General features: G+C 43.1%; 1 protein-coding gene across 9 annotated transcripts in view; it reads right to left on the bottom strand.

The window, feature by feature from the left end:
• BLTP1 (bridge-like lipid transfer protein family member 1) overlaps window positions 1-26,179 on the bottom strand; it is a 148,449-nt gene that overhangs the window by 23,890 nt on the left and 98,380 nt on the right. For 4 of the 9 annotated variants that reach the window (XM_066384658.1, XM_066384686.1, XM_066384675.1 and 1 more), the window contains exons 50-67: window positions 25,587-25,637; window positions 22,541-22,747; window positions 20,570-20,808; window positions 18,731-18,975; window positions 17,983-18,088; window positions 16,115-16,212; window positions 14,984-15,169; window positions 13,822-13,990; window positions 12,107-12,318; window positions 10,456-10,654; window positions 8,971-9,030; window positions 7,093-7,319; window positions 6,233-6,433; window positions 5,923-6,053; window positions 4,330-4,453; window positions 2,252-2,361; window positions 1,530-1,620; window positions 949-1,011 (exon numbers count right to left, since the gene is read on the bottom strand). In XM_066384658.1, the coding sequence (XP_066240755.1) occupies window positions 949-1,011; window positions 1,530-1,620; window positions 2,252-2,361; window positions 4,330-4,453; window positions 5,923-6,053; window positions 6,233-6,433; window positions 7,093-7,319; window positions 8,971-9,030; window positions 10,456-10,654; window positions 12,107-12,318; window positions 13,822-13,990; window positions 14,984-15,169; window positions 16,115-16,212; window positions 17,983-18,088; window positions 18,731-18,975; window positions 20,570-20,808; window positions 22,541-22,747; window positions 25,587-25,637 (2,719 nt within the window). The remainder of the gene's footprint in view (window positions 1-948; window positions 1,012-1,529; window positions 1,621-2,251; window positions 2,362-4,329; window positions 4,454-5,922; window positions 6,054-6,232; window positions 6,434-7,092; window positions 7,320-8,970; window positions 9,031-10,455; window positions 10,655-12,106; window positions 12,319-13,821; window positions 13,991-14,983; window positions 15,170-16,114; window positions 16,213-17,982; window positions 18,089-18,730; window positions 18,976-20,569; window positions 20,809-22,540; window positions 22,748-25,586; window positions 25,638-26,179) is intronic. The other 5 variants (XM_066384710.1, XM_066384701.1, XM_066384718.1 and 2 more) reach the window with 5 other exon arrangements.

Below are 26,179 nucleotides of genomic sequence, written 5' to 3'. Positions count from 1 at the left end.
GTCAATCCATTTAAAAATGTTGGACAGGAAAATAAATCAACTTAGTAGGATCTACTTAACTCACTATAAATGAATTATTTATTTCCAAGTTTATTTTTTGAAAATGAAATGTTTCTCAAGCTCACTATACAATCTAGTAGTTCTAAAACAAAATTCAGCGGAACTACGGGATACGTATTGAGACTGTAGCATAAAAGAGTTGGGGAAGAGATACAAAATATATTGGGAAAAAGTGCCAGTTTTTTAAAAGTAACTTAACAGAAAATGTACAGATAAAGGTTTATATATAATTGGTATATAGGTACATTTTTAAAATTCAATTTTATTTTTATGACATATTTAGGGAAAACACCTGGCTCATAAAAATGCTGATTTGACTGATAATCTCTGTATAGCACAGTCTACATACTGTTTTGAACATGAGAATAATATTCTGCATGAATTGCTTCTATACATTTTTTTATATCAGTGACTCAAAAGAAATAACATTCTATGATTAATTTGTTGTTCTGAGATACATTGAATTTTAATTTGAACTAGTTCAGTTTTTTTTAAAGAAAATATTCATTTTGTGGTTGAATGTGGAGAAAGATTCATTTAGGGATTAGCAAATAACTAATAAAATTGTATTTTTCGGTTTACAGTTTGGTTGAGTTGATTTTGTAAGCTGATTTAGCCTTTTAATTTAGAAGGTTAAATCATTAAACTATAAAGATGTGTAAAACTAATATATACTGTGTGTGTGTATATATATATATATATATATATATATATATACACACACTTATATATAAGCTGTGACAGCTTATATAACTTAATCTTAAACCTCTATGTAAAATATTTTTGAGGGTTGCACTTAGTATGAAACGAGAGGAAGACATTCTGAAAGCAGATTTTCAGGGGGTTAATTAGTTGTAAAGCAGAATTTAGGTTGTTCTTAAGAAGTACCTGGAAATACCCTTCCCCAGGACAGCTGGACTGTGGTGTGCTTCCCCATACTCTTTTTTTCAACTTAAAATAATAAGAAAATTGATAAAAACTCACAGAAAGTAAAAAAACAATGGTTTAAAAGTAAACAAATATACAAAAACACCCCCCAAAACAAAGATTTTTAATATGTGATAAAATTAGAATACAACTTTCGATGCTAACTTTTTTACTGCTGGTGTCTGCTGCTATCTCCATATATTCTACACTGAAATACATAAATAATAAGATACATAAATATATAAAGTATAAATATCCCACATTTACATTTGTGTATAAGACCTAGTTTAATGTGGATTCGTCATTGAAAGAAAAATTACTCAACAAGACATCTCTACCTGAGAGTAAGCGGCCGGGGTCTTTATTCTACATGCAGAACGTGAACACGGAGGCAGTGCAGGCAACTTGCTCACGCACGGACACTTCAGCCACCACAGCCCACACTGCACTGGCAGGTCGAAGTTAGCATTCTGAAACCGCACAGCTATTCTAGTTCCATACTCATTCAGCCCTGCATATCCGACAAAGAACGTCGCACCTACCGTGTCTTGGATGTTGAAGGTGACTCGGGGCCCTGGGGATGCCGCGTCCACCCGGATCTCCGGGAGCTCCTCAGGCTCACCCACTCGAGAACTGCACGAAAAACAGGAGGTTCAAGAACAGGAACATTTTGTTTTTTAAAAATCCCTGGATTTTCTTGAACTCTGATGAATGATGAATGATATCACATTCTATTTCTAAATATTACCTTCCCCAAGGACTGAGCTTTTGGTATGCACTTCTGAACATCCATAGAAAACATCCAATGTTCTATGGACACAAGATACTTTTAAAACTAAACCATAAACAAACCAATTTAGAATTTTTACTTTATAATATTTAATTACTAGCAAAACAGTATTTTCCTTTAATATGTAAAATTTGTCATTTTTCACATGTGAAATGTGTCTGAAATCACACCTTTTCTAAAACGACCACCCTAGAGCAGCGGCTGCCTACAGGCACATTTTCGCTTCTTTGGAGAGCCTGGGAGTTCCATGTAAACTTGTGTAAAGAGCGGTGTGCCTCTTTCTCAAGAAGCACACGATGCCTGTAGCAGCAATGTGATAGAGGAATCCCTCAGACAGACTTCCGAGTTTGACAGCAGCAGCACTACTGAGGTCCAACTGATCACCTCCAGGGTGGAGCACAGGGATCAGCAGGGGTGTGGTTGCCATGGTGAGGAGCCCGGTCCCCGGGGAGTGCTGCTGGGAATAAACCTCACCTGGCCCTCTCCATCCGCTTCAGAGGGGGTCTCCCAGAAGCAGAAATCATCTTCGATCGGTTGTAACTCGGTTTGTAGCCCAAACCCCACTTATCTTTCAGGGACGCAGCCTAATGGAATGGAGAGGAAAAGGGTGATGACAAACCACTATAAACTAGGCCACTGACAAGTGACCTTCAATGTCACTTAGGGTAGAGGACCCAAGGAGAGCATAAGTCAGCTACTCTAGTCCTTGTCTACTGGGAGAGCAGAACGGTGAAAATACTGCCACCAGCAGCCAGAAGGGAGAGAGAAGAAGATGGAGGAAGAGGGGTAGAAAAATAAGGTGAGAAGAAAGGAAATGATTAAAAAGGAGGAAAAAAGGAAATGAGAATTACAAAAGAGGAAAACAATATCATCATCTCAAGCACCACCCAAGGGTCCCTGCGACAGGACTGCCCGCCACGAGAGGATGTGGGGACTGGAACTCTTCTGGCCTCCAGTCCCCTCCACCTAAAAGTGGAAGGGGCGGAGGTGAGGAGCCCAACCCCGCAGAGACGTGTGTGCATAGCCAGAGGGCATAACCAGGACATGGGGGGAACACTGAGTGAGACCACCATGGGAACACATGTGTTGTTTCACCAGTGTCCTCAGCCCTTGCTCAATTTCCGAGTGTAGGCTACCTTCTGAATACTATACAAGCGCTATTTTAACTGTCTTATTTCTTAGGTACGTAACAGCAAAAGTTGTAATACAGAATTATGCATTATGGATGATCACTACTCATGTATTAGTGTCAAGTCAGATCAGGTTTTATCTTTGATTTCAGTGAGACTCCAGGGGTGACCAAAGAAAGAGAATTCAAGCCAATAAACGCTGGGTCTCTGGACCTCCCCTTTCCTCCGACCCAACAGCTCCAATTCAGTCTGTCTGTGTGCACAGGGGGGCCACTCAAAACCTCATTCTGCCTAAGAAGAAACGACAGAGGGTTCTACTGTTTATTAAAATTGACTAAGCCTGACCAGGCGGTGGCGCAGTGGATAGAGCGTCGGACTGGGATGCAGAGGACCCAGGTTCGAGACCCCGAGGTCGCCAGCTTGAGTGCAGGCTCATCTGGTTTGAGGAAAAGCCCACCAGCTTGAATCCAAGGTCACTGGCTCCAGCAAGGGTTTACTCGGTCTGCTGAAGGCCCGCGGTCAAGGCACATATGGGAGGGCAATGAACAACTAAGGTGTTGCAACGCGCAATGAAAAACTAATGATTGATGCTTCTCATCTCTCTCCGTTCCTGTCTGTCTGTCCCTGTCTATCCTTCTCTCTGACTCACTCTCTGTCTCTGTAAAAAAAATATAAATTAATTAATTAAAAAATAAAATAAAATAAAATTGACTAAGAACCCATTGATCTTTTTTAAAAAAGTGTATTTTCCACTAACAAGACCACCTTGACCCAAAGCAATCTACCTCCATTTGCATGAGTTTTAGAATTGTTTTCAACTACATGAATATAGCATATCTGTATATTTATTTCAATTATTCAGCTATTGGACTAAATCCCCAAAAATGTGGCAGATAGTGGGGTCAAAGACAAATAACTTGTTCTTTAAGAGACTCCAACTCTAGTAAGGGCAACTAAGCAAGCCAATGGTCAGTGAGAATGAAGCGCTGAGGTGCAGGCCGCTGTGGGGAGGGGCATGGGGCAGAGCGGACATCTCTGAAGACTTCACATCAGAGGAGAGCGAGTATGACCTCGTGAAAGGCAGACAAAACCCAGTAACTAAGGGCATAGACTGCACAGTCCCGCTGTCTGGGTGTGATTCTTGGCTCCACAGTGACTGCCGGTGTAAAACTTTGGCCAAAGTATGTGACCACTCTCGGATCCCTTATCTTTAAAATGACATAGCTGCCCAGAGGGCTGTTAGGAGGAGTAATGGGCTGTTGCACACAGAGTGCTGTACACAGCAGACGTGAGGTGCAGAGACAGGGTCCTATTACCACAGCAAGGCAGGAAGAAAGAGGATGGCACTTATGTTTACATATTTTCATAAAGTGGAAAAGGGCAAGTCTGCTTTAACGAAATGCTTGGTAAATGTGTACTCACTCTCATACTGGACCGCCGCAATTTTTTCCGGACATCTCTTCGAATATCATTCACAGCGACAGACTCTAACTGCTGGTAGCGCTGAATCTCTTGGTTTATGGTTCCTTCACTTGCTCCTAATTTTCTGGATGCCAAACAAATATGGTAATTAATGTCAAGAGGTCACAAAGTAAGGCTGGTTTTTACTTGCCCCTTTTTCATTCTTTCACCTTTCAGAATATCAAAGGTTATGTATGAACAAGCCAAAAGCCTCTGCACGCATGCCGGCAAACTGTAAACAAGCTCGCTCTACTGTTTTAGGACATAGTTCCTACTCATTTCTGCATAGAGTCTCTCTGACCTTCTTATGAAAGGTATGTACCCGCTCTGCAGAACAATGTGTGCATATAAAATTCTACCTGTAATTTAAGCCTCAAGCAAGATTTTAGGGGAGGAAGTATATATTTGCTTCAAGTCATTTTTCCCTCCAAGAACAAAACAAACTGTAATGTAAGTTAACAGGAAAATATGAATCACTGTATCATAATTAATTTATAGACAAGTTTTTAGGTAATACCTTTCACTGTACAAAATGCATATATTTGGGTAAAGCCCTGGAATGCAAAAATCCACAAGCAAAGGTATATGAAGATTAAAAAGGATAAGGCATGACTATCACTCTGGGGAAACAAAAATTTCAAAGTTCGCCAAGAAGCACAGCCTCCTAGAGGAAGTGTTACTTATACTTAGTACTGTCCAGCCGGCAACAGAACAGGAAGTAAATTGCCACCACATCCTCCCTGCTCCTCACACCAAGCCCTTCCCGGGTTGACAGGCCCTGACACAGGCAAGCAGAATAGGCACATACTTGGAAGTCAGACCACACAAGTCCAAAGTCTAACTCTCCATCTTCTCCCTCCCAGTTTTCTCAACTATGTAGTTTGGATAATGCCATCTTACCTCATAGCAATGCTGTGAAGACTAAACTGAGACAGCATGTCAAATGCACAGCAGGTAGTTGATAAACGTTCAATTTGTTTCCCCTTTCAAAACTGTAAATTCCTGGCTCTGGTGGGGAGGCTCAATGGAGAAAGTGCTGACCTGGCACGCCAGAGGTCATGGGTTTAATCCCCGCTCAGGCACACACACGAAGCAATCAATGAATGCATAAGTAAATGGAACAACTAAGTGGAATGAGTTGATGCTTCTCTCCCTCTCTCCCTTCCTGTCTCTCTCTCTCTCAAATCAATGGAAAAATTTTTTAAATAGATGTGAATTCCTGAAATACTAATATTAGCAAAAGATGTGCATCTCCTTACCTATGCATGTGAAGATACATGCTAGTGCACATGTAGTGTGGACGTGCGTATATGCTGTAAGGTAAGTCACACGCCGCTCAGAAATGAGGCGTGACAGGCATGGGAGCCAGACCTCAGGCCTGACTTACAGCCAATGCATGCACAATCTCAGGCAGGTCGCGCACTGCTCTGGCCCTGCCCATCTCAGCTAGAAGCTAATGGCAGTCCTGGCCCACACCCAGGGCCCCCACATTTAACACCCCTCTGCCTCTGTTACTAGGGAGAACTGCATCCAGTCAAAAATCAGGACACATACTTAAGATCGTCAATGACTTTGGCCTGTTCGTTTAGCTCTCTGATGTCCACTACGCGCTTCAGAGTTTTTCTTCCCCTCAGTTCTCCGGGCTGGCTACCAGATGCTCCTTGTCTTCGGTATTCTACAGCTTCCTGGGAAATCAGAGCAAGCCCATCAGCACCGCCCGTGGTCACAGAGCAAACCTACACTACCCCCAAGGAGGCACCAATCAGAGCAGCATGCAAGAATCACAGGCATCTAGTTGAGTACAGTGATTGGGTTCTCCAGTGATTGCAGCCCTCGTGTTCAGGGGAACCTGGGGACCACCTACATTTCCCCACGAGTGAGCTCTGCACACTTTCAAATGGGCCTGGCTAGGCTGAGGGGGGTCGCCCCGCTCGGGGTCACACAGGTACTCTGCAGGCACAGAATAGCGCTGGTGGGGGGGCGTCAGGCCTAGCAGGTGGTTTACAAGTCGCTGCCCCAAGGTGAGCCTGTGGCCATCTCCACTTACTGAGCTTCCGTCGGAGCTCTAGACGACAAACAGCAACATTCAGGGGAAAGGTGATTTTAAAAGGTTGTAAAATTAAAATCAGAATAGACTCAGTGTCTTTCTAGCTATCAAGTACTTTCCTACTATAAAATGTACAGTGTAGACGGAAACATGTATTTTTCAAATGTATACCTTTTGTATGCATGTACTTTGCTTTTGAGGGTTACCTTCTGACATCTCTATTAGATATGATTGACATGCCACTCTATCCGGCCCTCTGCGTCGTACACCCAGTGAGCTGAGTGCACGCACGCAGTCATGCAGCCTCCGTCCCTCTCCCGGACACTTTCACTCCCCCACTTTCACCCCCCTAGCAGGGCCCGCACTGTCTGTCCCCCCGCCCAACCCCCACTGCTCCAGCCCGAGGAAACTACTAGTCTACTCTCCGTCTCTATGGACTGCCTGCATCTTAGTGTCACTGTGACCTGCAGGTTAAGGCACAAGTTGCTTGACAGACATTATTATGAAACAAGGAACTCAGTGAAAAGACAGTATAATGAAATTAAAAACAATATTATGAAATAGACACAGGAACTACCACTGCCTTCCTTCTGGCACAATAGCAACTACCACCTAACAACTAACACCGAGTTACTAGCACCCCGCCCAGGGGAGGGGCTGGTCAGGAGCTCACGCACCGTATGGACAGTGGGAGACATGGTGTCCACTTCGTCCTCGTCTGACAGGTCACCTATGGTCACAGAGTTCAGGTCGGCAATGTCGTCCAGGTCCTCCTCCCCCGTCAGCGTGGTCAGGGTGTTGCCCAGGGCGTTCAGCCTTTTGCCGATGTTGGGGTCCATGTGCACATCGATTCCACACATTTTCCACAGGACGTTGAGGGTCCAGGTTCCCGCACTACTGCTCTCTGAATGAAGAAGTGACATTTTTGGTCAGTCCTGAGTGTGGACATTTAAGTAATTCCCTATTTCAGGGACACCACGTCTGTGAGGGCATGGGCCACAGCACCGTGTGCTGACAAACAGCCTGCACTGTCTCCCTCGGGGGCACCCTGCTCCCAGGAACCTTGGGCCCCCTCCCACGGCCGAGTGTGGACCGCCACAGTGCCCCTCACCAGTCCGTGAGGGTGAGAGTCGGTGCTGGGAGACCAGCAAGCCTCCCTGGAGGGAGGGACTGGTCCTCCTCCAGTGACAAGGGACTGGGCCCTGAGCTGCGGCAGCCTCGTCTCTGGCCACGTGCCAGGTCCTCGGTGAGGAAACCAAGCCCCGAGGGAGGACGGCAGCTGGATGGTCCTGTGACGAGGATCTTGTCCCAGCAGTTCCCGGGGCCCTGAACCGACCCGGCTCCTTCTCAGTGAGACAGCCGTTCCCAAGTTCAACTGTGCTCTGCAAATGCCCTGCTAACGTTCCCACTGTCGGTTAGATTGGTTTGAGTGGCTTTCGTCACGTGTAACTAACAGTCCTGACAAAGCCTTTGCTGTGGACTTTGTCTCAACACGTATGTTCACCTCGGTCATCCCCCTCCTCTAACCTCGCTCGGGAAAGCGCCCGCGCTCCCCGCCCGCTGTCTGTGGGGCCATCACCTTGCTGTGCTGCACTGCGCTCCGCTCAGGGACCATCACCCGGGCATAACTGGGGCTGGCTTGGGGGGGGGGGCGCAATGAGGGGGGAGAGAGACCTACAGCTCCCTTCAGCTCCCAAGCCTCCTGACACTTAAAAGCCTTTTCATAACTGTCTGCTTCAGCTCAGCTTCATGTTACACCAAGCGAAACAGTATAGAGAGAATTTATTTCTTCTACAATTATCCCCTCACTGGTTTCCTCGGGTCTCCTCCTCTCTCGTTCCGAAAGTGTCTCTGGTTCTGCCACCATCTGCTTTCTTGCTCAAAAACATTCAGCGGCTTTCCCACTGTCCACCAAATCAGGTTTGAAGTCCTTGCTCTGGGATTTAAGATGTTCCTCATCTTATTTTTCACCTAACTTTGTTCTAGCCAACTTGGACAACTCTAACTAGACTCTGTTTTGCCATCACAAACATTGCAGAGCTGTGACATTCTCCACCTGAATTTCCTGACTCGTACCTCCCTGTTTTTGCTTAAGAAACAACAACTTGATCCATCTTTCAAGTTCCTCCTTGAGTACTTTTTCTTCCATGAATCTTTCTCTGATCCTAGCATCCTTCCAAATTGAGAAGTGTTCTCTCCATCCTATAATTTTCTGTAGCAATTGGAATTTTCTATTTTATTGGACTCATTCGCATTAGTTTAATTATGCCACAGAGCCTTAACTATATCATTAAAACTTATATTTATATAGAAAGTATATCTTATTCATCTCTGTCTTCCCTAAAACATTGCATCGATCTTGTGTAGCCCAGGTATATTATTCATAATTGTTAAATAAAAATATGCTAATGATTATTACAAATGTTTTTAAAATTTTAGGAATACCAGAATAACTTTCGTTAAAAGATACCTTCACCATTAATGTAAAGGTAGAAAATATATAATGGCAAGCTTCCCCCTGACATGTAGCAAAGTAATGCCAAACGTGCACCCACCAGCTGCGGCTTGTCCTGTAGTCCGGGAACACACCTCATAGGTGCCGTCGGGAACCACACCTGCACAGAAAGCATCCCCAAATGATTTTCAATGAAGTTACGCTTGTGATCAAATATTGTGCTGCAATTGTTCACCTAGAGCAGCGGTTCTCAACCTGTGAGTCGCGACCCCGGCGGGGGTCGAACAACCAAAACACAGGGGTCACGACCCACAGGTTGAGAACTGCTGACCTAGAGAGTATTATTACCAAAACATAAACAGGCTTCTCCAGGTTTCAGTTTCTAACCTGCAGAATGAAAGGGCTGCCTGAGAGGACCCAGGGAACCTACTTAATATCTCAAAGTATTTTATTTTAGAATTTTAAGATTTGGCCCTGACCCGTTGGCTCAGTGGTAGACGCTGGCCCAGTGTGTGGTTGTCCCAGTTCGATTCCTGGTCAGGGCACAAAGGAGAAGTGACCATCTGCTTCTCCACCCCTCTCCCTTCTCTCTCTCTCTCTCTCCTCTCTGGAGCCATGGCTCGATTGGTTCAAGCACATCAGCCCCAGGTGCTAAGGATAGCTCCAAGGAGCCTCTACCTCAGGGCTAAAAATAGCTCGTTGCAAGTATGGCCCCAGATGGGGGTGGCCGGGTGAATCCTGGTTGTAGTGCATCTGGGAGTCTGTCTCTCTATCTCCCCTACTCTCACTGGGAAAAAAAATAAAAAATAAAAAAAACTACAAAGTCATGAACTAAGAAAACCCAGAATTGGAAAGATTTTCTTTCACTGAAGAGGAGGAAAAACTGTATAAACAACGGCAATTAATGAGCAAGTGATCAAATACTAATTCTGGCTCACAAAACTGACAGGAATTTTAGGTTACAGCCTTTTATTTTTCAAACATAATTTTCTTCATTATTAAGATTAATGATGACTTAGTAACTCTGCCATAACATTTGAAATACTAAAAGAGAAAAAATAAACCCCTACATCTTCAAAATAGCTGCAAACACAGCTTTAGTTCTCTCCGATCTTGGGAATTACAGAGTCGAAGGAGTTCACACAATTTACACTCTGCATAATACAAACATGGATTTATCCACGTCAGCATTAATGAAGGCTAGCTTCCTGCTCCTGGTTACCTACAAGTGTTCTATTTTACAGGACAAACTGGATTTTACACTTTCTCTCGAGGTCCCCACAGACACAGATACTTCATCTGGTCACTTGGGAATCAATTGCAGGAAAGGTAAGGGAGAACACAAGCCTCCCAATGCAGCCCTGAGCAGCAGCTTGGTCCACATACCAGCACCGCTGAACACTGCCGCTCTTCACAGATATGCTCTGTCTGATCTTTTAAAATAGAGATAGTCCTCATTTCACAAAGGCCAATAATATTCCTATATCTGAACACCCTTTACTCGTACCAATGAAGGTATTAGTTGTTGTTTTCCTTTAAAATTTTTTAAAACTTGAAACCTCGCCAGCAAGTAAAAGACACTCACAGGCATTCATCACGAGATCCCCGCGGATTTCCGGTTTCCAGTCGTCCCACGATGTCTCAAAGCCGTCGGCGAAACGGATGCAAAAGTTTTTGAAGTGCCCCTTGCTAACCAGAGACTCCGAGGAGCAGGCGGTGATGAGGGTGCTTTCGATGGTCAGCACCAAGGCAGAGCCGGTGTCGAGGTCTCCAGTGTGGTTAGACTGCAAAACATATCGCAGAGGACAAAAGGTGACAGCTCTTTAAATTTAGAAATTCATGTAGAATTCACAGGCATAAAGATCTATAAAGGGGCCCTGGCCGGTTGGCTCAGTGGTAGAGCGTCGGCCTGGCGTGCAGAAGTCCCGGGTTCGATTCCTGGCCAGGGCACACAGGAGAAGCACCCATCTGCTTCTCCACCCCTCCCCCTCTCCTTCCTCTCTGTCTCTCTCTTCCCCTCCCGCAGCTGAGGCTCCATTGGAGCAAAGATGGCCCGGGCGCTGGGGATGGCTCCTTGGCCTCTGCCCCAGGCGCTGGAGTGGCTCTGGTCGCAACAGAGCGACGCCCCGGAAGGGCAGAGCATTGCCCCCTGGTGGGCAGAGTGTCACCCCTCGTGGGCGTGCCAGGTGGCTCCCGGTCAGGCGCATGCGGGAGTCTGTCTGACTGTTTCTCCCCGTTTCCAGCTTCAGAAAAATACAAAAAAAAAAAAAAAAAAAAAGATCTATAAAGGGTCAAACCAGAAAGCATCATTAAAGAGCAGTGTAGAAAGATGCCTACTTTTAAAAATTAGATTGCTCAAGTGAAATGACTTTTTTTTTTAAACTAAGTTTGCAAAAGGCTAATTATCTGCTTTTCTATCAGAAGCTCCTGTTTTCTCTGTGGAGAGTGCTGGTCTCATTCTGACCACCACCCTGGTGTGCAGAGCCTTCCTGCATCACGTCCATTATGTCATTGAACCCTTACCATTCAACTCCTCAGAGACAAACATATGACACATTGCTAACCCTCAACCCCGAGCTTGTTCTAACATCATCTTCCAAACAAAATACTAAAAGGTAAATCCATTCAGCAACTGCTTATAGGCCCCTGTACTTGTTATAACTTCTTGGTCTGACATGGTTTCTTGTCTTTTCTCACACACATGTGCGTGCAAACATGTGATTCTGAGAATTGGTGCCAAATTATGAAGAGAAAATTCTTGTTTTATCCAGGTGAACACATGCCATGGAAGTTTCATTACCATTAAACATCAGCTTAAAGGCACTCTGCACTTCCCTACCCTATGTTAGATGAGGTTATTAAACATTATTGAATAGTAGTCTTAAATGTTCTGTTTCTATTTTTTAACAAGTATATGCCAAAGGCCTGTTTGCTAAAACAACATGAACAGTAAGAAGACTCTGAAAACTGAGCTGCTTATTGGCCAAGATCAAAATTCAGAGTTATCAGAGGAGTGTCAGTCTCCCCACTATTCTGAGGAACATGGGTGCCTCAGTCTTATGCTATTCGCATTGAATACATTGTAGACGAATGAAGGGGTTCAATCTTACTTGCTATCTACCAAAGTCAAGTTATAAGCTGTTGTCATGGAAAATTTATTGAGATACTCTATCTCCCTAGGACTGGAAGCAGAAAAGCCTGGCTCTGAGTGGCCAACGGTGATCTGAGCTTCGCACCTGGGCAGCATTTGTGATAGGCAGGCAAATTCCAAGGTCATTCACAGTGAGCTGCAGGAAGAGTGTTCCGAAGGCCTGGGCGGAGGTCTGCTGGATGCCAGGCAGCATGTCCACCACCTCCTTGGTGGCCGTGTGGATGTCCTTGTGCAAAGCCATCCGCTGCTCATTCCAGTTGTCATAGGCAGCCTTGTAGTTCAGCCAGAACAGCACAGCTTTTGATGAGTAAGGCAGGGCAAAAAGAAATTATAAGTCAAAACTGTGAAGATACAGGGCAGGTCAATCTCACGAGCTGCAAAGTCCCATGGATCGATAAAAATTTCTGCCAGAAAACTATAGTCTTAGAACTGGAAAGGATCTAAGAAGATATGGTCGACCTGAACAAGGAGCAAAAGAAGCAGAAAGCAGACAATTGCAAAACAGCAGGAAGAGGAAGATAATCTAGGTCTACAGTCAGAGAGGCGGGGCTTAGAGAGAGGTCAGAGGAGCACAGTCAGAGAGGCGGGGCTTAGAGAGAGGTCAGAGGAGCACAGAGAGGCAGGGCTTAGAGAGGTCAGAGGAGCACAGTCAGAGAGGCGGGGCTTAGAGAGGTCAGAGGAGCACAGTCAGAGAGGCGGGGCTTAGAGAGAGGTCAGAGGAGCATAGTCAGAAAGGCGGGGCTTAGAGAGAGGTCAAAGACATCGGAGTGTGTCACCAGAATGCATTCTGAAGGAGAGCCTTTGTTTAATGCAGGCGATGTGTACAAGGAGCCTAAAGAGGAGGTGAAGAAAAAGGGGCCTGAGGACAGGGAAAAGCAAGGGTGCCTCAGTGACAGGAGGAATAGAAAGTACTTCAGCTGCTAAGAGAGGCTGGTGGGCTGAGACATGGAAAAGCAGGCACTGGATCGGATGTAGTGGAATGAAATGTTATCTGTACCATTGCCAAAAGGGCAGCTTTCACATTGATCTTACCACCAGCCGATGCCCACCACCAACTCAAACCTTAAGCAACTTCCCAATGGTTCTTCATTACTTCTAAAGCACACTGCCAGCTTCTTTTCCCAGCACGCGCGAATGGACCTTCTCCACCTGCTCAGCCTATCTCCTGTTACTTTCTTCTATGAAAGGCGCTGCTGTACTTCTTAGACCTCTGTGCTCAGATACATCCGTTTACACTCTCTCTCATTTGGCAAATATTTAGTTCTTGCTGTACATGTTCTAGGCCGTTGGAGACAGAGGCAAATAAGACAAGCCTTTGTTTCCTTGTCTCCCTGGCGAACTCCCGACTCCAAGTCAAATCTGAAGAACTGGCATCTCCTCTCAGCAGTACAGGTGAACCTGGAGACTCCCCGAGACCCCAGAACACAGATCCCTATCTCCGCTCTGTGTGTACCTGGCTCCTCCCACCAGACCGTGGTTCCTTCCGGAGGGCAGGGTACCAGTTCCCTATCCAGCGGCCACTTCCACACAGCACACAATACCCGCTTAGAGAGTAAGTGAATAAGGACACCACCACACAGACGGTGCATTAGTTACCTCCAACCAGAAATCTCAGCATTACAATCCATGTAGATAGAAAGCAAGTACTTTGAAAAAGTAAAATGAGAATAAGCGAGAAAGTCTTGGGGTGTGTCCGTTTCGGACGGAGGAGACGGTTTCACAGGGGAACCGCTGGTGGCTGTCACCTGGCATCACCAGAGCCGCTCTGCTCCCACAGGTCAGCCTGCCTGGCTCGCTCACCTCGGTCGAAGGCCACAGGCTGTGCATACACGATCGGTCTGTTCAAGGTGATGAGCACTGCCTCCCTGTCTGAAGAGCCGCTGATTTCTTCTCGGAGGGCATTCCTTAGCCCAATTCTGGTCTTAAAGTAGGCAACCTGATGGAAATCGGAACCAGCTTCCTCATAAACCTAAATGAAAAGTTCAATGAAATCAAATAATGGAAAATGTTTTAATTAAAGAAACAGTTTTAACACCATTAATGATATTGTGCACCACAACAACTATAGTACATTTTTCTCAATTTCATTCACCAATGATATGTACCTTATACTCTCCATCAACACCTGAAATTAATATACAATATGAGTGGGTATTTAAGAAGTAAAAAGTCAAACAATCAAGTTCACATAAAATCTAGAATAAAGTCTATGTTGTGAATGGCAACGTATTAAATGTTTCAAGATCATTAGATCCTCGTTCCCCTCTAAATGTTTTTATTTAAAGAAATTACTGTTTCCTAGAGATGACAAGAAATTTTTGTTCACTTATTCCCCTATGCATTCTTTAATATAGGCATTTGATTTTGAGAACGTGACTAGTATTTTTTAATTGGTTCTTCAAATCGCAGAAGGGGAAAGCTTAAAATCTACATAATTTTAGCAAAATAAAAACAAAATACCCCTATAGGTTGTGAATAATTTTTATGAAATGCAGTATGATGAACTGCTGCACATATATATATATATATATATATATTTTTTTTTTTTTTTTAAACTTACATGTTTAACATTACGGTATGCAAACCTTGCCAATATCATGGAGTAGCTAAGAAACTTAGTAACATTTTAAGAACTAACCAATGTCAGCAAAGAGCACTGAAATAAAAACAATGTTTAACAAAATAAAGAGAAATTATAAGCAAATATTTATGAAGACATGGGATTAAGATTCATATGATTGCATCTGCACTAAACTGTAACAATATACCACTAAAATACTCAGTTAAATACCAAGTTAAAATTGTAAAGGCCTTCATAAATAAATTTCTATTAGAATTTACAATCAGAAATTTAGCAACTTAAACTAAATATTTTCATAAATATAGTGATACTTAAAGTATTTAAAATTGATGTGCAAAATTTAAAAGCCACAGTTCTAATGTCAACACATTCCACACTTACCTGATGTTTGACAATTTGTCCTAATGCCAGATTTAAATCCACTTGGCATTTACCAAACAGTTTCAGGTAGCTGCTACTTCCTGGTGAGGCTTTGGTTTGCAGTCGGTTTGAAAGTTCCAGTTCAATCAACCCAGTTTCAAATCTCACTGCTCTCATTGATGGAGTTGTAGCTGTTACCTGAATACCCTAACAGATTAAGTGTTAGAAGGAAAAGAAAACTATTAAGTCAACAATGTCCACCTGCTCAAATGAAAACTTTCAATATATGATAAAATGGGATGTTTTAAAACATGTACAGGATGTCTAATAAACTGATAAAACGGCCAACCTTCTTTAATTTCTTGTTAGTAGGGACTTGTTTAGCTATTAAGTTTCATTTCAGTATTTGGTATTTAAAATCTAGACTCTCCATGGGTTAAATAAATTACAATTAAATAACTACTTGGTAAAAAAAAAATTTATTTTTAAGAACACTAATGTCTTAAATATTAGAAATATTAAGGTTTCTAGCAGGTATCACTATTTGTGTGTGTGTGTGTGTGTGTGTGTGTGACAGAGACAGAGAGAGACAGAGAGAGGGACAGATAGGGACAGACAGGGAGAAAGATGAGAAACATCAATTCTTTGTTGCCACACCTTGGTTGTTCATTGATTGCTTTCTCATGTGTGTTTTGACTGGAGGCTACAGACCAAGTGACCCCTTGCTCAAGCCAGCGACCTTAGGTCCAAGTTGGTGAGCTTTGCTCAAACCAGATGAGCCCGTGCTCAAGCAGGCGACCTCGGGGTTTCAAACCTGGGTCCTCCACATCCCAGTCCCATACCCCCATCCACTGTGCCATGACCTGGTCAGGCAAGTATTACTATTAATTGGACAAGTGTACAAAATATTTCTTGCAGGCTGATCTAAATGTTCTGCACAGAAGGGCATCCAAGGTTTTTGAAAATGCAGACTACATACAAACAGAAAAAGGTCCTAAAGGATATTCAAACAATTGTTAAAGCTTTTTCTTTGGATATATTTCATTTTTATTTTCTATCTGGCATATTTATGTATGACGTGAACTCTCTATAACAAGCATGCACTGGTTAATTAGAAAAATCCTAAGCATGGCATTGTTATCGATATATCACCTTAAACTGCAAGTTGAGGGAATAGAGTAGAATCTTAGGCTTATCCCCATCCGCGGTTCCCTCGTGTTCGTTCCAGAGAGGGATTGGCTGCTCCCCACCTGAAACAGGTAAACAATTGTGGGTTCCAGGTCATTTCTTTGAAAGGAAAATTACTATTTTGTGCATTAAAAAAACTACCATAAAAAAGTTATTTTCTTTGCACTGATAATAAACCCAATCTTTTGAACAGGTTACATTCCCTGATGCAGATGCATGTAAGACAGGGATAATGCTGTGTACACAGTTTTAAGAACATTGTATAAGGACTAAATTAAAACATTATCTATTTAGTTAAACCAAATGTGATTCTACACCTCAGAGAATATATTTGAGACAAAAAAGTAATGGTCACTGCAGCATTTACAATAGCCAAAATATGTAAACAACCGTGTCCATCGATGGATGAATGGATAAACAAGATGTGAGACAGACAGACACACACACAATGGAACAGTACGCAGCTGTAAGGAAGAACTCTTGCACTTATAACAACATGGATTGGCCTTGAGGGTATTATGCTAAGTGAAATAAGTCAAACAGAGTAAGATAAATACCCTATGACTTCACTTAGACGTGGAATCTAAAACAACAAACCTCACAGATACATAAAACAGATAGATGGAAGGAAGCTAGAGGGGACGGGAGTTGGAGATGGGCAAAATGGGTGAAAGGAGAGGGTGGGCAAAGGTACCAACTTTCAGATATAAAATAACTAAGTTGTGGGGACATAATAGACAGCATAGTGACTGCAGATCATAAAACTGGACTGCATATTTGAAAGTTGCCAAGAGAGTAAATCTTAAGAGTTATCACCACAAGAAAAAAAAAATTAAAACTTTGTATGGTGATGGATGGTAACTAGATTTAGTATGGTGATCACAGTGAATACAAATACCAAATTATTATGTTGTATTCTGGACACTAATACACTAATATATATCAATTTTACCTAAAAAAACCCACCCAATTTGTAAAAATTCTATTTGTTTTGTGTTACTCTATCACTACCTTCACTTTTACCTAGTGTCAGAAAAAATTTCTTAAAATTTTAAAGGAAACACTCTACCTCTTATAAAATGTACTGCATAATTATCATTTTGGTTTATAGAAATATCAGACACTATTATATTAGTCACATTAATTCCACAGTTTTTTTTACCTCATTATGAATTAAATTTATAAATGTGGCTTAACTATTATTTTGACATGATCATATTGATACTGGATAGAGCCTCAAGAATTGTTACACAGTGCCATCTCGTTTTCTACCGTAATTCCTCTTAATACCTCACCTTGTGAATTACAAGTCAACCAAATCTATATTCCCTGTTAAAATGTAAAACGGTGATTAAAAAGCTCAAATGTAATCTACACTTGAGGGACAGCAAAATATAAGGGCTGCTATAAACAATCCACCATGGAGCCAGCATATGGTCACCGTTGGATACAGGTTAAGGTGACAATCTTTATAATGATCTAAATTTTGCTCCCAACTAAGTCAGAGTAGGTTGGTTAGTAGGCATACACTCAGTTCTTTCTCTCTCTCTCTCTTTCTTTTTTGGAAGGTAAGCATAAAGGAGCTCTGTGAGGTTTATAAGTCATGGACGTATATACTACACATGACAAAAACAGTAAGTAAAAGACTCTGTAGGCAGGAGAGGCAGGAGAGCCAGGAGAGGCGGGCATACCTTGTCTTCAGGGAGTCCCTCAACAATTCTATCCCAACGACAAGATCAGCACTCACACCACTGACCCACAGACCACCACGTCCAGGAAGAACAGAACCCCGCTGCACTACGCTCTGTGCTAAGTGTTGCAGGTCAGCTCACCAGAGACTTTTTGTATCACTTCATTCACTTCCTTCATGAACACTTTCTGTACAAACACCAAGTGGTTTAGAAGATCGGTTGTGAGATTATGTTCAAATGAACCAACCTGCCAAAACAAATCAGAATGTTAGTTTAACACGACTGACTGAATTAGTTTTACATGCATCTTTTGCTCACATAAGCAATCCCAAACTCTGTACACAATTATCTACATACTATTTCACAGTACTCTGAAAAAGGGTTAACAATATACAGATTTCCCAATATTTTATTGGCCTATTATGGGCCACTCTCCTGATTAAAAAAAATAACAGTAGCCAATAAGGTATAAAAAATCATTTGAAAATAAATAAAAATTATACTTAAATTGTGTAACCTGCTAATTTCAAAATTGAAATTTTATCTAGAGTTATATTTATTTTTACTGACCACTGCTATACTATTTGAACCACAAATAAATACCTTTATAATAAAATGAACCATGAAAAGATTGCAGGGGGATGTGAAACCCAGTGTGAGAAATAATAAATTTAAGCATGACTAATAAACACATTTCAATAACCCAACAGGGCGAGAGACAGACACACCCCCCCACACACATGCACACACACACGCGCGGTATGGAGTTCTATAGGATGAATGATTTAATCATTTGCCTTAAAAGTTTGGGTCACTACATCATTCTGGCATACCTAAAGTCAGAAGACGTCTAATTACAGAGAGGAGGAAAACGAAGGCATGAACTTACTTCTGCCACACAGCGCAGGTAATTTCCCTGCAAGTAGTACCCTTGTTTTGAAGGCAGCTCGTCAATGCTCCACACCTGATCAGAGTAACTATCATGCTCTTCCATTACGTACTTCCCGGACATGGTGACAGGAGGCAGGTTGAGGCTGGCAGAAGGAGGAATGGTGGACATATCTGTGGCAGAAACCTTCGAAGTGAAGCGCAGCCTGTGATTCGGCAGCTCAAACGTGAACCTGGTCTGAGCACCTGCAGGAAGGAAGAAACTGCTGCTCACTCGTTCTGTTCCAGGGCTCCTGGGCATGCTCATGCCTTAATCTACTCAATAATGGTGCCTAAGGAAAATGTACACGTCTCAAAACCCAGTACACTGAAAGACGTGGGGAAATGTTCTAAATTTGCTTGTATTTCCTACTTTAAATACATGGTTACTATAGTCAATAAGTATTATGAGGCCAGCAAGAATTACGTATTAAGCCTCCTAGGTGCCCAACATTGTGTTAGGTGCTAGAGAAACATAGAAGGTAGAAAGGAAAAAAATTTCCCTTATTACAAAGAGTTCTGACAAATAAGTCAAGTGCAAGAAGACTGCATCAGGACGTAGCACTCGCCTTAGTAAAACCAACATCTATCACAAAGTGTCACATGGCCGTGTACTATATACACATGCCCCACTCCAGCCAACCAAGTCTACGATCCTGTTCTCTACAATGTACATTACCAACTCTCTCCACTTAAACACCATTACAGAGACTACCTCGCCTACATACATGAATATAAACATCAACATGTTATCTACTCATAATGTTCTCAATTGTGCCAAAAATAATTTTTCTTCAAAATATCATACTAATAGTCGCCTCCTTTATGACACAGTCTCCTTCTTCACTCACCACACAGTGATGTGTGTACCAGGGATGACTTAGCCACAAACAGAAAACTGTCTCACCAACTGGTGCTACCGTGGATGGCCACCGAGGTCCCGCCTGCTCTGATGCCCCAACTCAGTCCTGTGCCTCCCTGATGTCCGCTGGCAGGCCGCCCGGAGTGGGGACCGGCCACCGCAGCAGCTGCCGCTACCGTGACCACCACCAGCAACACCAGGTAGAGACCACGGCTGACCTAGCCCTGAGCTTCAGGTCATCCCTATAACTAGTGCAGCCACGCTTTTACTATTTTTGTCCTTTTCTTCACTTCAAGAAGAATGACAGGTCCTGACCTGTCTGGATATTTGACAGTACATCTACTTTGCTCCTAAGTGTTCTCATCTTCCTAGTTCTCAACTGCCGAATAGGCTTTGTAGCTGCTGCTCCTGTTGACTCTTGTATTTCCTGGGTGCCCTGAATGAGGGACCGAGATGAGCCTACATTACAGACCCAGTATCTGAAGGCCTCACACCGGGACCGCCAAGTCCCGAAAACGCGCTTTTAAGTGCCTCTGTGTCCCATAACAAAGAGACGTCGATGTCCAGAAAAACCCCTCGGTAAAGACAATCTGAAATGCTGGGGGTGGGAATAAACACACACACACACACACACACACACACACACACACACACACACACACACACACACACACTAGATACAGACACACGCATGGATTCATGAGCGCACATATGAATGTTTTTAAAATTATTAATGTAATTTATCATGTTAACAGAATAAAGGAGGAATGCTGACAGTTTGTACTTGACTGAGGAACATCATTAATGAAACATGAAAGTGTTACGACTAGAATTACTTAAATTTTCACAAAACACCTATAAAACCAAATCTCCCTCTTTGCCAACCTACTGCTAATTGCTTGCACTGCCGTGCGCAAGGCTGACCAGGACACGGGCTACCTGTCACGCCGTGGCTGCGCATGCGCCCCATCTTGTACTCAGCCCGCAGCGAGGGCAGCAGCGCAGCCCCGATGGCGATGCCGTCCAGCATGGTGCTGAACTTCAGGACCAGCGGCTTCTTCTCCAGGCCCTCGGGCAGCTGAGGAAACTCATTTGTTTCGATAGGAGTCTGATTCACACTCGTGGGAGTTTTCTCAGAAGGCAGGGGCGTTGCAACATCTTCCTTTACAGGCTGTGGCCTACAGAGCAAAAAATAATACCACTTCAAAACGATACATAATGATTACCACTTTATTATATAAAATTACTGGAGTTCTCAGTGAAAAGTAGCAAAAATATACTGTAAACAGATGTTTTCTTTCTAGAATCAGATCATACAAAGACTTTGTAGAAATAGCCACTGAAAAACGATGACCCAGAGAATTAAACAAAAACAAGGAATAGCAACAGAAACTGGAATGCCATAATGCCCCGGCTGCTCACACCATCAATGTGAGACTGGACTCGGACCCAGGCTTGTCTGATTCTGGATTCCAGGACTTCAGCATCCACCCTCTGTGCTGACTGAAGACTGTCGCTCCCACTGCCACGACTGTCACAACCACCGCTAATGGGGAACGCCCACCCCCACGGTACCCGAGTGCCAGGCCCTGTTCAGACTGCTGTGTGTTTCACACCACTCCTCTCATGAGCTTCTTTGAGTACACACTCTTAGCTGCATTTTGTAAATGAGGAAGAGCAGCCAGAAAGCAGTAACACTAGAAACCAGGATTTGAACTCAAGTCAGTCTGACTCCCAAGCCTGACTTTTTTTTTTTTTTAACTTTTTTTTTTCCTTTTTTGTATTTTTCTGAAGCTGGAAACGGGGAGAGACAGTCAGACAGAATCCCGCATGCGCCTGACAGGGATCCACCCGGCACGCCCACCAGGGGGCGATGCTCTGCCCCTCCGGGCCGTCGCTCTGTTGCGATCAGAGCCACTCCAGCGCCTGGGGCAGAGGCCAAGGAGCCATCCCCAGCGCCCGGGCCATCTTTGCTCCAATGGAGCCTTGGCTGCAGGAGGGGAAGAGAGAGACAGAGAGGAAGGAGAGGGGGAGGGGTGGAGAAGCAGATGGGTGCTTCTCCTGTGTGCCCTGGCCAGGAATCGAACCCGGGACTTCTGCACGCCAGGCCGATGCTCTACCACTGAGCCAACCGGCCAGGGCCCGAGCCTGACTTTTTAACTGTAACAATTTGTGGGCAATACAGGACAAGGAAAAATTCCTTCAGGTATAAACTAAGACCCATGTACACATTCTGTATTTCATACTCCAATGTCAGGAGAAACATACAAATTATTAACACTTAGGCAACTTCAGAAATGAATTAATATTATATCAGAATTAAAGAGCTATATAGAACTGAAAAAATCTTTGCTTTAGGATACCACCAACAGACACACTAATTTTTTTATCTTGTAGGATAAGAAAAAAAAAACTTTTTCATTCTTTTACTTATATGTTTATCAGTTATTCATTAGTTATAGCTTTGCAGACTGGTAAGTAAGCAACACAGACCCATGTACAAGGGCTACAGACACAGGGAATAAAGGTAACACGCAAGGTCCAGATTGCTGCCCTTTAAAACATTTATGTGGCATGATCATACTCTGCCTTGAACCACGTACAATCATGTCACGTGTGGGACATGAGTGGCAGTCAGTTCACTTTCTACTAGCACTTCCTGTGACGCCCACAAATCTCTAGGCCGGGAAGCACTACGGACGCAGCGCAGAACCCCGATAACGGCGCCTGTGACAGCGTGCAATGCCCAGTGTCATCCACGAGCACGTGTGGCTTCTTTCTGCCTGCCCCACTATCCAGCGTGGTCAACACTGAGATGAAACCCTCTGTCTTCCCCCACACAGCTGTTTCCACAGAGAAGAATGACCTGAAGTGGTCCAGAGAATGGCAGAACGTGACATAGTAACTCACACTGTGGATGGCTGTCGGATGAGGTCAGAGATCTGCTTGGACAGCTGGTGAGAGCTCCGAACCATCATGCTGTGCAAGGTGGCAGGGTGCTGGGGGATGTTGATGCTGATGGCCCCGACCTTGACCACGGCGGCATTGTTTGTCCTCAGCCCCCGCTGGGCGCTGTACAGGGCCTGGGACTTGGCAATGCTGCACTTCACCACGGTCCTGGGACAGAGGAGGGAACCACTAAAATACAGCCAAATAAAGAGAAACTGCAAGAAGTAGTTCTGAGAGCAAGACAGATGCTTTTAAACTATGCATTAAACTGAACGACTTAAGATTTCTCATGTGTTTGTCATATATTAAAGCAATAAGTATTCTAAAGATATTGAAATATATTTATTCTACAGTGTTTGCTGGATATACCAACTATTCTATTGTAATAAATACTATATGGAATAATATGTCAGTGATCACATGTAAATGAAAGCATGCACAGTGACACATGACATACATACAACACACAAAATTCCATTTTCATTTTTTATCTCCACTCAGAACTCCACTTTTCTCCCCCAACTTATTTTAGAGATCTGTACAACCACTGAGAAAGCACAGACACTGACTGTGAAAAGATAAAAATACTCAATATACCTCTTAAGATCTAATCAGAAAAACTAATCTACTGTATTAAAGTGTACTAAGAGAAATTAACAGGAAGGAAGAAATTAGCTTGGATTTTCCATTTTCAGTGAGTGACGAAAAAACGATAGAAGTCCAATTCACAACGAGTCACTACTGCTTAGTGAAAACTGCAGGGTTTTACTGGTGCAGACACAGAGCAGATACGCCACTTCCTGACTTCTCGTTCCCGTTGCAGCAGCTGGAGCAGTACCCAGATGCTGCGAAGCGAACAAGCAGAAAGGCATGTAGCAGGAGAACAACTCAGCTCGGCGACCGCGGCGCTGCACAGACAGCATGTGACAGGTTACACACATAGAAGCCATGACAAAGCAGTCTCTGACACACAAGAAAGGTCCCTGGCAATGAACTGCACCAGCAAAGGCCCAGGGAGTAAAAGGATAGCTTCTGATGCAAATAATATCTTTCAAAGAGCAAAGGATTCTCAAAAATAGATTTAGCAAAACACGCAAAATGCAATTTCATATTAACACGTCAGCTCACAAAATCTTATCTCTACTTAGGCTGCAGAGAAGATTCATGAAGAATTTATTTATAGTCTCAAGGACCTAAAGAATCAGCCCATCACATTTATTCTTCTGCTAGAATAAACCTTGAGAAGCCTCACAGTAGCTCTCTATCAGAGGTCTTATTACTCATGAACAGTGAAATCTAGGTATTACATAAAATTCACAAGTAGCTATTAGAGAATTAAATTGCTTTCTTCTATAAAGACAACTGCTTCCCAGAGCTAATCACTGACTACAAAAAGAAAAAAGGATTCAATGCAATGGGTCTAGCCAGCATTGGGTAAGGGCCTGGCCAGTTCCGGGATGCTGACTAGGTCCACCATGAGCCTCAGTTACAATGGGCACAGTGCCTTATTGGGCAACAACTTTTCCCAGCCTCTTTCACTTGTGTCCAGGCAACAGGGCCTTAAAGGTAGGCCAGCCATCCTTGTCCATAAAACAGGGTGAGCGAATGACTTGAGGGTCTCACTGTATTTATCTCCACCCCCACCCATCCCCTCGAGCATGCAGGTCAGGCTATAGCATCCCAGCGAGGAAGCAGACTGATTTGTGCTGCCTGCCTCAGCTCAGCTGTGCCTGACAATCTCTGCACTGGGCCTGGGGAATGTGGCGATCTCCTGTGATTAAGTCAAATACTAAAAGTCATTAGAACCCCCCTTCCCATTTGGCAGCTGTGCCTTATATGTTAACTCTACCAGCAGGAAGCCAAGGAGGAGAGGGGTGGCCTGTGAGTGATGTCACTGCAGGGACCACCTCCCATTTGCTGACTCTCACATCTCTGAAGACACGGTGCCCAGAACATACCATGTAACTAACAACTGTTGAGTGGATGAAAATGTCATCTTAAGCCATTTAAAAGCATCCCCTCTAAAGTCATATAGTATTATTTTTGTAATACATCCAAATAACTTAGTGATAAAAGGGAAATGAAGTCTTCTTTAGCTACTATGACTACTAAAGTAGAATTAGACTTTTTTCAATACCTCTTAAGATGATGACACTAATATGGAGAAGTGATTTCTAGAAAAGTCATTTCTCTAATTTAATATTAGTGCTTCTTTTTTAGTATTCTAATTGGCTGATAAAGTGACATAGATCACATAAATCCCAACAAAGGGCTGGTAGTTGATGTTTTGTCTATGGCCTATTATCAATATGCAATGAAACAAATCTCACCAAGAATGATAATCTTAGCAGCATGGAACATAATATACAGGTTCATACACTTATTCAGCACATTCAAACCTGTGCTAAGTAACATACTGATCTGTCATGGTGTTAAGACTCATGTGATATATATTTTAAATACAGCAGTTAGTATAGCTCACTACCACAAAATATCAGATACATATGAGTCAAATCAAGGCACTCAAAATATAAAGCACATATAGTAAAAGCCATACACAAAATCTGTCAATCAGAGCAGTAAATGTTCATCTTACAAACAGAATTATAAGTGTAGATATTTCCAATGTTAGTGTTTTAATGATTATTTTTACAACTAGCGAAAAACCTTTTGCAAAGAGAAACACTTTAGCTCCTGCTATCACGTCAGACATTAACAAGATGTGTGATGATAGAAATGTTAAACAGTAACTTGTCTAAAAAAAGTACAAGCAACATACAAGCACAGTGTTACTTACAATCTTCCAACAACAAAACAAGCTGTCAATTACCAAAAAGGTAGTCCTTACCTGTGTTCTTTTTGATATCAGTAAGCTTTAACTTATAAGAGTCTATGGCAAAACAATAAAATAACCGCATACATTCCCAGCCATGCAGATAATACTATCTTTGAAAGTGTTCAATACTATGCTAGCCACAAAGCCATGAAGAAGAAGAGTAAGACATACAGAAACTCTTGTTTGGCTGTGCTTGTAGGAGACGTAGGAAAGTCCTCCAGCCTGCAGATGCAGATTCAAGGGAAAGCAGGAAGACAAAAAGAAAGCAGCATGTGAACATCCATGCATCTATCAGCGACACTGCGACCAATCGTCTGAAAGCTCTTCTCATTTCCCACTTTTAACCTATGGTTTTATTTTGTTCTCTCTTAATTAAAATTGGAAATAAAAAACCAAACACTTAACACTATTGAAATCTGGCCTAATAACTTTCGTATTTCAAATATAAAAGTTAAGATCTTTCTTGGGCTTTTTCCGAAAGGCAAAAAGAAATCAACTATATAATACTCTTAAAAAATTGTTATATAGGTCCTGGCCGGTTTGCTCAGTGGTGGAGTTGTCAGCCTGGCATGTTAAGTCCTGGGTTTGATTGCCGGTCAGGGCACACAGGAGAAGCGCCCATCTGCTTCTCCACCCCTCTACCTCCCCCTTCTTTCTCTCTCGACAATGAGTTGATGCTTCTCATTCATATCCCTTCCTGTCTGGCAGTCCCTATCTGTCCTCTCTTTCCCTCTCTCTCTCTCTAAAAAAAAAAAAAAAGAAAA

This window comes from Saccopteryx leptura, chromosome 1 (genome assembly GCF_036850995.1).
Source record: "Saccopteryx leptura isolate mSacLep1 chromosome 1, mSacLep1_pri_phased_curated, whole genome shotgun sequence".
NCBI classification, from domain to species: Eukaryota; Metazoa; Chordata; class Mammalia; order Chiroptera; family Emballonuridae; genus Saccopteryx; species Saccopteryx leptura.
The sequence above is the reverse complement of the archived record's forward strand: the minus strand, read 5'-3'. Positions and strand labels throughout refer to the sequence as shown.